Below are 11,579 nucleotides of genomic sequence, written 5' to 3'. Positions count from 1 at the left end.
GAGAGAGAGAGAGAGAGAAAGTTTGATTTTTCTATTCTCGTTTTATTTTCAAGATATAATCCTTATATCTCAATGTTTTGCTTGTAATAGATTTAAATTTCACAATTTTATTAGTTTTTCGATTTTAAATATATATCCTTTTGTATGATACAGAAAGAACATTAATATATTTGATTAATCATGTTAAAAGAAATAACTGATAGTGCGCTAAATATACACAGAATGTAAGAAGAGAAAATTAATGCAATTACATATAAAAAAAAGTCATATACGTTAATGAGTTTAATTAAAAATATTTTTCAATTAATTAAATAAAAGATATTAGTGGTAGTAATTAGTAAAAGCGAATGATTCTTCATAGCGCAAACTCTAATTAAACTTTAATTTAAATATTTTCATTTCATATACTCTATCAAGAATGAATTATATATATTTTTATAAACATTATAAACACAACACAAATAGATAACAAATAATTATCAGCATTAACCTAGTTTTTAATATTAATATTAATGTTCTCAGTGCATTATGCGATTCGATTACCGCTGTATTGAACGACACACGCGACGCGAAGATTTAAGATACAAAGGCTCTTCGCATTTGATACATGTAAATGCATGCTCATGAACGCATCGAATGAAATATCTCTCTTTGCAGAGAGATGCAGAGGCAATTCGCACTGCTCTGTATCTCGGAGTGGCACTCGCGATCACCTGGATAATAGGAGCGGGGGGTTTGTCGTTGGCGTGGCTGGTTTTGGTCTTGGCACTGGCAACAACCATCGTTAAAGCGAGAGTCTCCCGGCTTCTTCAGACGGAATTGCAGCACGAACTGGCCAGGTTACGTAGAAGACGGGCCCTATACAAAGATGAGACCGCTGAGTGGCTCAGTTTGCTTCTCAACAAATGGCAAGTACCGTTTTTAGTTATCGATGAAGCTAATCAGAAACGGAAATACGCGTGTGCCACCTGGTATACGTTAATGTACGTTATTATATCAATAAATGCACAGAAAGAACGACAATTTTATTGACAATAAGATGAAAATAAAAGAATTTTCTTTAAAATCTTCACATGGGAAGAACGGTTTTGCTAAAGTACCTAGAAATTTAGATACAGATTTAAAAATAAATTTTTTGGACCAAAATCGCACAAACATAATGAGTAATGTTGTAAAAGGTTTGGATATTTTAATATGACTTAAGGGGATCCTAAAATAGTCCTGTTTTACCACGATTACGTTTTAGAAGAAATCTTCGAATTAGCTTCACGGATTGCAAAATTTTTGTACAGAATTGAACAACGTAAAAAAAGAAATTCTGAAAAACACGATTTCATGAGAAAATTGGAAAAAAATTCACTTTTTCTGACACATGCATCCTGACACTCTCATCTAAGATTAACAATTGCTTGATATAATTGCTTGATATAAAAATTTTATAGCTTGTAGAGTGAAAATAACGTGAGGCGGAATTTAGATTACTTGAACAAACAATACTGAATTTATAGAATTAAGATTCAAAACGTAGAAAAAAATATTTCTTCTAAAATGAAATTACGTGCTTTGCAAGAATTTACTTTTTTTTTCCTCTTTTATAGATTCGAAAATCCTTTTCCAGGAGTTTCTCTTTATGAGTTTATCTTTATATCAAGAACGACAAAAAATTTTTCTTAAGATTTCAATTTCGAAATTTTTTTGTCGTTCTCGGAATAAATTCCACCTCACAAACATACTTTAATCCTGGAAAAAGATTTTCGAATCTATAAAAGAGAAAAAAAATAATTGTTATACAAAAATCATTTAGTAGGTAAAACAGACGGCTTTAGGATCTCCTTAATTATTTTGACAGTTTATCAAAATTATTTTGAAAAATCTTACTAAATTTTTAGATACTTCAGTAAAACCGTTCTTTCTGTGGATATTTTAAAGAAAACTATTTATGTATCGCAGTATTTTATCACGGTTTATTTGTAAAAAAAAGATTAAATTGACTATTATAGAAAGCAACTAATTAATATTCCTTTTTCTTTAGGATAATTCCGGTATATACGTCGCACCTCAATCAAAAACCTAATTTATTAAATATTATTTACTATGTTTATAATAAACGAACTATATTGAATATTAGTAAAAACTTTGTACTCTCTACTACTATGAAAAAAATATTTGAAATTTGAAATATTTATTTTTCATTAAAAAATAAACTTTTTGAAACCCTTGCATTTTTGCCGTGTATCTCATAGGGATATATGGCTACTCATAGGAGGAGGGAGGGATGTACAGTTCATGAAAAATTTACAAATAATGCACATAAATAAGGCATGTAATGACACAATAACTTATAAAATAAAGGAATTAAATTTTAAGGAATAAGAATGGTAAATATGTATATGAAATAATAAATAATAATTACAATCTTCCTACATATATTACAAGTGTTATGACATAAGATACATATTTCATATAATGCGTTTATTGCATTTAGTGCACTGAATTCAATCTGCGCACTTTGTATGCTTTGGGCATAAATCTCGTTCGCTAAAAATGCCATATATTCCAAACAGATATATAAGATAGGAATATATAAAACAACAAAATAAACAAAGAATCGAAAGCGAAACATTTGTATTTTGCTACACAACATTTTGCTTTACTATTCCACTACACGTATGTATCATGAAATAACCACTAAGTCTTTTGCACGTCCTACATTAATCATTTAATGTAGATTATAATTTATGATTACTTATTACAGCGACAAATCGATTCAATTCACAATAATTTCATTAATATTAACAATAAGAAGCTGAAATCATAACACAATACTAATATAATATAAAGACATGTAACGAAATAGTTGCGGGAAAATTATCCCCTTACTTCTTATTAGGATTCTCCTTTCTTTTTCTGTCTTCTGCGGCATAAATCCCAACGCGGCGTATTTGCTGGAGTCACCCTAATAGGTACAAATTCCTAACAGAGAAATTGATCATTCAAAATTGGTATAACTATGTATAACGTGTTATTGATTAATCAAAAAATAATAGAAAGGAGAATGTATCTAGAAAAGTTTATGTAGTATAACGTAGCGATACATACATAAATAATAAAAGATATATATATATATCCTTTATTATTGTACTCATATTTCGTGACCTCACCTCGCTCTTTCATATAGCTGAGATTCGCGGTAATAATTGTTGTTGGCTATTGTAATGCCGCTAAATATATATCGTGATTGTCCTCGCATCGGACAATGGGTGAATGAACTCCTCGTTCAGAAACGAGTACGCATTTGTAAACATATCCACATTCCTGACGCACGTAAATATAAATGTGGCCTTTCACGTTTCTGCTGCCTATGCCGCGGATAAAATCCTTGTCCGTCGCCATTGCCGACACATGTTGAACGGAACGAGTCGATGTTGTAGAATTGATCGCGTTTAAATAAGTTGCAAAATGCCATTGGTTCATAAAGTTGTGTAGTACACAAGCTCGCACACAAGGATCTTAATTCGTTTTAAACAAATATACAAGAGAAATAGATAAACTGCAAAAATAAACTTATTTTAGAGTTAAAATTTATCAAAAAGTGGATCCTCCATAATGAAAAATTTTTAAAAAGTTTAGAATTAATTTCTGGTTTAAAAAATTTGTTATTTAATTTTAAAAAGATTTATGTACTAACAATAAGAAAAAAAATTTACTATTGTATCGACGGTCTCATTGACGCATTCAAGCGATTTTCTTCGTATATCACCCTTTTCTCGTTTGTCAGCGATTGGGAACGGCCCTGTACAGCAAGCGGCAATAAGATGTGGAAAGAGTGCTACTTATTTGGATAGTTGATAGACCTGTTCGAGTATTCCTAAACAACTCCGGCTGCGAGTTTCTCGACCGACTAGCAAGAATTTGCATGCCGGGAAGAAACAGTGAATTCAACATGTTACGTACTTACACTGTGTGGGCATAAAAAAAATGATTTTCGCGCTTATTTGATCATGCGAATACAGGAAATGATGACTTCGGAAAAATTTCTATGGAACCAAGCATCCTATAAAGAATACAAGTTTCGTATACACGATATTCTGAAAAAACAATTTCTACTTAAAGAATGGTTTTGCTAAAGTATCTGAAAATTTAACTAATGTACATACACAGATTTGAAAATAATTATGTTGGTTCAAAATAATTATATTAAACAGTCAAGAAAAATTTAAGCTAATTGCTAGAATGTCAACATTTGTTTAGTATTATCATCGTGCTTGCATGTCCAATATAATTATTTTCAGATCTACATATATTTAACTAAATATATTTTCAAATATTTCAGCAAAGCTGTTCTTTCTGTGTTTATATAAAGTCTTTTTTTTTTTTAGAGAAGATAGTGATATAAATATGTAATTAATAATTTTTCGTAAAATTGTATGCTTTATTTATCTATTTAAATAATAAAGTCTAACAATAAAAAGATAAGGAGTTTAATAATAGCAGAAAAAATATATTAATAATAGCAGAAAAAATAATTTTGAAATTTTTATGTATTTAAAGTGCGTATAAAAAACTATATTTACTATATATTTAATAAGAGAATTCATGATGGAAAACCTAGAAGCGTCGGACTGGGATGGGTAAGATGTTATTCAAGTATCATCAAGTCCTAAAAACTGACAAGTGCGTGGGCACGTGTTAATTTACTTGTCTTTCCTTTAATCTATTCATGAAAGCTTAATATACACGTAGGCCATCGTATATTATGCGAATCGTTATCGATGGCATAAATGGGATGTCGTTAACGATGAATTCTGGAAATAACTCATCCGTTATGACACCGAAATGTCAGAACGCGTTTTTCACGCTCGAAAGAGCACTTTATCGTATTAAAATCTGGCCATTCACTTAATTAAACTGAATGTTTAATGAATCGTGTCGCATTCTTCTCGAGATGTTTATTTGTAGAGATTCAAAAAAAGGAGCTCTGAGCTATTTCATATAGATTGAAAAGATTATTCTGTGATGTAAATTTAATAAACTAGATAACAAAAACTAGAGTTTTGATTAAATTCTGAACGGTAGATTATAATGTTGTTTATCGAATATTATTTCCCCAGGTGGAGATTCAGCGCTGCCAGTATATTTTCTTTGGCGAAGGAACGACTGGAACCTCTTCTTAATGAAGCCAAACCTGGTATACTCGGTAAGAGCACTTTGTGTAAATACATGTTACGCGACTTGCAACAGGAGAGAGAAAGAGAGATAAGCCAAAGAAGTACATCAAAGAAATTAATTACCGACTGCTCAAAGGATTCTAAATTACTTGGTCATTTAACTTTCATCATCGCTCTTAAAGAGATACTTGTTTTTAGGTCCATTAGAATTACGCGAACTCACTCTCGGCGAACAAACGCCATGTATCACTCGCGTCAGAACACTCGACTGCTGCAGCGATGATGATCTTCCCAATGGCCTCTTCGGTCAGACTAAATTGTCCATCGAAGCGGACCTACGGTTGGACTGCGAGCAATTCCGCATGCTCATCACCACGCGATTGTTTGGTAAAGGGTGAGGAACCAAGTGTTTACTATATTAAAAATAGTTCAAGAACATCTTAAATAAAATTGCAAATTTATTTATTTATAAATTACTAATTTATTTTTGCATTGTTGTGTCATTAATTGCAATTCATTTGTTTATTTGGAATTAAATTTAGAAATCTAATAATTTCGTACGATATATTTTAAGTTTGCCTTTTTTTTCATTTGAATTATTATGCTTTTGATATCAAGATCTCATAATTTTTCTAAATCTATTCTTTATTCTAAAATAATTTTATGGATATTTTCTTCGTAAATATTTCGACAGTGTGGGAATGGATATCGACCTGGCAGTGGAGAAGCTATCGCTGTCCGGCACAATTATTGTTAACATAACATTGAACACGTCGGCGCCGTTTCCACATGCAACCGGACTTAGCGTGAGTTTCCTGGAGAAGCCGGACGTCTGGTTCAGCGTAAGAATTCTACGGGCGGTGCAGATGATGGAGATGCCACTTATCAAGACTTGGATTCATGCGGTGGTCACGGATGCTCTGGCCAGCTGGCTGGTCGATCCAGGCCATTTAGAGTTGAACCTGAGAGCGCGAGAGCGACCGGGTCCTGGATTGGATTCCGTGACCAATTTGTTGCCACAAGGAGTACTCACCGTTGTTCTATGTCAAAATGGTTGTTCTGGTGAGTTTCCTTTAGATGAAGACTGCAAGTAATCATATATTAAAATCTAGAAGAAAAAAAAACGATTATCGACCGTTAAATTTTTTTTTAGCGTGATTTAGCATAGTTAAGACGTACGGTTTTACTTTACACTGTAGATGATATTTCTGTCAAACACGCAATTGTTATAAGTTATAATGAACGAGCTAACCATTATTATAGACTATTATTATGGACTCGTTAGAAAATCCTTAACTGGCTTTTTTCCATTGCTAGCAAACGTCGCTGATGAAGTGAGATGGCTCGCGGTGACGGTGGGTGATCAAAGACGAATTACTTCGAACTTGAGTTCCACATGGACCGAGGATGTATCTTTTTTAGTCGGGCCATTAGACAACGAGAGAATCATCATCAAGTTGAAAGCAAAACGTCTCGTTAGTACAATCACTCTAGCGCAGTTCGAGTTAGCGTTAGGAGTTTACGACTGGGAGAATTCACAAATGTAAGTTGCATTGATCGCGTTTAATTACACACTATGCTTCCCTCGAGTATTTTACGTCAATTTCTTCAGCCTTATGTATTGACGTGAATACGAGTCCGATTAGACTTAATATTCTCCGTTAATCCATTTGCCTTTATTTGATAGCGTTGAAACAGTGTTACAACAAAAGAAACCGTCTCGCAATAGTGCTAATATTCCAAATATCAATGCGCGATTAGAGTACACTACTCTGCCGCATTTGGATCCCGATTTACCACAACCAGAATTAACGGCCGATAATATGCATCTTGCAGGTATATAAAGACAAATATAAAGTATATAATATAACAACCATAAGTGTAAAGCATTCCCCACAAATTGACATGTTCTATATTTAATGAAAAATAAATTAAAAGAGTTTTTATTAAAAAAAATAACTTTATTGAAATACATTACTCAACAAAATTAAAACATCACCTGTTTCACCCTATAAAAATAGGCAAATTTCAAAATGAAATAACTTCATGAAGAGTCATCATATCGAGATGTTTAAAAAAATATTTTACAGCTTGAAATCTCTATTTTTCAGATCAGTATTTTAGAAAACGGTTTTACAAATTTTTTATGGAGTTACACAAACATAAATGAAGATGCAATTTTTTTTACGAAATTCGCAAAGTTCCACAACGTGAATTACAAACTCTAAAATATGGTTTATAGCATTTGAAATAATGAATCTTTAATAGTGAATCTTTGTTTTTTTATTGAGCTTTGTATGATTTTTTTTCACTGAGTTATTCGACATTAAAACAAACCTTTTTTACTTCAGAGATTTCAAACTGTAAAATACTTTTTTAAACATTTCGATGATTTTTCACGAAGTTATTTTATCTTGAAATTTATCTATTTTTACAGAGTGGAAGAGGTAAATTTAATTTTGTTGAATAGTGTAATAATATTTATTTATAGTGTATAATATTTATAATAATTATAATATTTTATTGATCTTCCTTTGGCTTTTATTACCGCCTTTTCCAAGGAAATACGATAAATTGAAAAAATTCTTTTATATTTATAGCCAAGGCTGTAGAATATATGAAAAGGAAAAAAGATATTTGTGTAATTTGATATTAAATCACGACGAATGTATCTTTATGAAATATTTGAACATTCTTTTTCCGCGATCAGTATTATCATATGAAATATTTTCAGTGTCGCGAGGCTCTTGCCACAAAGCGCACAAAGCAGGTAAATTTAATTGAAATATCGTCGTGAAATCTGAGCATGATTGTGTGCAACGTCCTTTGATTTGACGCAATGCTTAATTAAATATACGCTTGATGGTTTTATATATTATTGAGACTTTTATCGGACAGTAGCTTTTCAAACACGCTAAACCTATATGTTCTCTTTTATCATGTGCTTTTCCGTGAAAATTTGTAGTGAGTCTTTGTAGAAATTTGTAAGGAGTCTTTGTGTGTACTTTTTTTTTTATGAATCGATACAAAAATATATTCGCGTCGTAATGCGTTGTAATTTTCAGGGGTATTGGTGGTTTATATTCATTCAGCTGATAATCTTCACGGCGATATTGCTCAGTGTAATCCTTATTGCATGTTATTTAATAATCGAAAGAAGGTAAATATAATTTATAATTTTAAAATATGTTTGCAATTATATCTGTGCAAAATATATCTGTTGACGTTCTATGTGTTTTTTTTTTTAGGTAAAAACGACGCATTATGTTCGCTCAACTACATCTCCGGTTTGGGACTGCAGAGCGCAATTTTTGGTACAGGATTACACGCAAGTGTCGCTGAGTTTTGTCATTTATTCATGGAATATAGTAAAATCAATGGATACGGACATGCTTGGATTGGCTATGCTATCTCTGTCTCAGGTAATCAAATATTACTGAAATCAGACGATTTATCATAAAGATAAAAGAAGATCATAATCTGGAAAGAACTATTTCAAAAATATGAGTATGGTACTTAAAATATACTTTATAGATTACACTTTATAGATTACACTTTATAGATTTACCTTGTTTTTGTTTTAAATTATTCAATTTATATTACATATTATAATTTATATTTATAACTGCACATGTTACCTTACAATGCTTGATAAAAAATAATTTTTTCAAAGGAGACAACATGGATTGTTAGAAAGGAACTCACGCTCAGCGGTTCCAACATCGCCTCCACTATGACGATCTCTGTTCTGTTTTATCCTATCAAAAGTGTACAGCAAGTAGTTAACAGTCGCAGAAGCAGCTTGATTCCAACTACGCTGGATGACGAACCGAAAATCAAACGAAACAGTTTGCCATGGATGCAACAGGCAGTCTGTATAAAGTCTTATATTTATCCAGAAAAAAATTTCTATGTATGCCCATTCAAGTCTTAAACTTTTAGAAGCTGTTATTAACGCACAAGGACACCGATCCCGCCTCCTCCGATATATCCAGTCTCTTGTCCACTGGAAGCGGTTTGATGGAGGTGACGTTGTTGCGTGCAAAGGATCTCGTCGCGAAAGATTTGAATGGCTTCAGCGATCCCTTCTGCGAATTGAAACTGAACAACGAAACAAAATACAAGAGCAGCATAAAGAAGAAGACGCTGAATCCTTGCTGGGATGAGAGTTCCATCATGGGCTTGCCGAAGACCGGAGAAGCTTTAGATATCGTAATTATGCATATTTACATCTTGCACTGAAATTTCTTAAAATAGAGAGGATAATTTTTAAAAATTTGGTTTTATAGGTATTATGGGATCATGATACTTTCGGTATGAAGGATTATCTTGGGAAAGTATCACTGATTCTCGATGATATCAGAAAGCTATCAAACAGCGATCAGTCCCATTGGTTTCCGCTCAGAGAAACCAAAACGGGATCTATAGAACTGAAAATTAAGATCTTATCGGAAGAGTGTGAGGTAATGTTCGCGCAACAGTAACTTCAGCACTCGTTGAACACGAACAGTAATATTACATTAATATTATAATTTCCTATTCAACAATGTAACACCTGTTGTATATAAGTTATATTATTGAGTAGGAAATTATAAAATTATTATAATGTTATTGTTACTTTGTTCAGTGAGCGTCATCTTTCGAATATTTTCTCATTATAAATCTCGACTTGAAATTTGCTCTAGACACAAAGCACGTATGCAACAAGCAATGTCAGCGACAATTCTTCTCGTTTGAACACCGAACCTGATTCCTTATCGAGTATTGTGCGAAGGCCTTCTATGGAAAGATCTAAAATACGTCTACATTTGGATCCAGTTGTACCTCCTCCGCCTCCGCCACGCACCGTCACTCTCCTGAAGCCAACCACATCCAACCAGTCCGGTAATGTCATGTTTGAAAATTCATATTATATTCACATATATATTTATATTATGTTTAACATCTTTGGCAATTTAAACTTTTATAAACAGCATGTTCGATACGGTTTTAGAAATTTGGTATATTTTTTTCGTACAGATAAAGTTAGCATCACCAGTAAAGAGTCCAATGAAATAAACGGAACGTCGAGCTTTTGGATTCCGAAAGTCATTACAGAATCAGTTGCGGGTAATTCCGTCGATGAGGCCGACACCACTAAAGTGATCGCAGAAAGGCGATCTTCTCATCATAGTTTGACACCCAGCCCTGAACAAAATTTCGGCAAGAAGTTACCACAGTACAACAGTTTCCGCATGATGAAGCAGAAGGTAAAAACGCGTCAAATTATTCACGATCGAAACATCAGTTTAAGATATTTCGTAATTGTAGGTGAAGAGGGGTTTAAAACTTCGTAGATTTCGTTCGGAAGTAACTATAGAAGATAAAAATGATAATAAAGGCATTACGCTAAGCCTGGAACCCAGAGGCGGCGGAGAAGCTGACGCCACGGAGCTTTTATCGGAATCTGGTCTTGCTCATGCGGTGTCGCAACCTGACATGTTAGGCAGGATAAGGCAACCCAGTCCGCGGTTAAGATTGAGGCCGAATGGTTAGTGGATAGTCCATATCATCATACATAATATTTTAATATATAGTCATATAGATATTTTCATTCCAGATCTTTTGATATTTATTATAGTTGCGATTCTTATTTCAAAATCGTCTTAAGTAATATCTTAAAATGCTTAATAGATTGTAATTGATTTATGACATCTTAAGATATGACATTCTTAAATACACTTGTCATGCTTATTGTTGATGCCATTTAAAGTAGTAAAATTGAAAAGTAGTAAAATTGAAAAAAGATAAAATAAATAAATAAATATCTTTTTTTATTTTAAATAAACAACCTTCTATTCTCTTAGAATGAAAAATGATTAGAGCTTTACAATTTAATGCTGAAACACGAAAATAAAATAGAACATTGGATTTTCAGATTTAAAAATTGTCAACGGCACTAGAGAGAAATATTCCGGAGTGGAAGGGAAGGTTCTTCAGGCGCAGGGTCTCCATGTAGCGCACATTGCCCAATTATACTGCCGAGTAAAACTTCAAACGTAAATATAATATGATTGACAACGGTGACATTAATTGACGACAGATAATTAAATTAAGAATTTCCAGATGCACCAGTCCAGATAAGATTGTCTCGCCTAATGGCGGTAAGACTATCGCGAAATCGCGACTCCTGCCAGCTATGCCTAATCCTCAGTTTAGCATAGATTTCCATATAGACGGCGACGGTGTACCGAGGCAGTCGGTACTAATATTTGAGATCAGGAGCGCCAGTAAGGAGTTGCTAGCCAGTCGACGTATAACTCTACATGAATTGCTAGGTATGATGTTTTAAATATTCTCGCGTGCTCTCTCATATGAAACTACATTAAAATTATATTAAAATTAATTATAATATATATATATATATATATA

At 32.8% G+C, this 11,579-nt stretch overlaps 1 protein-coding gene across 1 annotated transcript in view; it reads left to right on the top strand.

The window, feature by feature from the left end:
• LOC105626601 overlaps positions 1 to 11,499 on the top strand; it is a 24,749-nt gene extending 13,250 nt beyond the window's left edge. The window contains exons 3-19 of the mRNA XM_012207894.1: positions 658 to 908; positions 5,112 to 5,197; positions 5,367 to 5,562; positions 5,863 to 6,230; positions 6,486 to 6,711; positions 6,856 to 7,004; positions 7,903 to 7,938; positions 8,234 to 8,328; positions 8,417 to 8,590; positions 8,842 to 9,039; positions 9,111 to 9,380; positions 9,458 to 9,631; positions 9,854 to 10,052; positions 10,188 to 10,417; positions 10,479 to 10,698; positions 11,086 to 11,206; positions 11,274 to 11,499. Of these exons, the coding sequence (XP_012063284.1) occupies positions 658 to 908; positions 5,112 to 5,197; positions 5,367 to 5,562; positions 5,863 to 6,230; positions 6,486 to 6,711; positions 6,856 to 7,004; positions 7,903 to 7,938; positions 8,234 to 8,328; positions 8,417 to 8,590; positions 8,842 to 9,039; positions 9,111 to 9,380; positions 9,458 to 9,631; positions 9,854 to 10,052; positions 10,188 to 10,417; positions 10,479 to 10,698; positions 11,086 to 11,206; positions 11,274 to 11,499 (3,219 nt within the window). The remainder of the gene's footprint in view (positions 1 to 657; positions 909 to 5,111; positions 5,198 to 5,366; positions 5,563 to 5,862; positions 6,231 to 6,485; positions 6,712 to 6,855; positions 7,005 to 7,902; positions 7,939 to 8,233; positions 8,329 to 8,416; positions 8,591 to 8,841; positions 9,040 to 9,110; positions 9,381 to 9,457; positions 9,632 to 9,853; positions 10,053 to 10,187; positions 10,418 to 10,478; positions 10,699 to 11,085; positions 11,207 to 11,273) is intronic.
• The last annotated feature ends 80 nt before the right edge of the window (positions 11,500 to 11,579 follow it).

This window comes from Atta cephalotes, assembly GCF_000143395.1.
Source record: "Atta cephalotes unplaced genomic scaffold scaffold00005, whole genome shotgun sequence".
NCBI classification, from domain to species: Eukaryota; Metazoa; Arthropoda; class Insecta; order Hymenoptera; family Formicidae; genus Atta; species Atta cephalotes.
The sequence above is the reverse complement of the archived record's forward strand: the minus strand, read 5'-3'. Positions and strand labels throughout refer to the sequence as shown.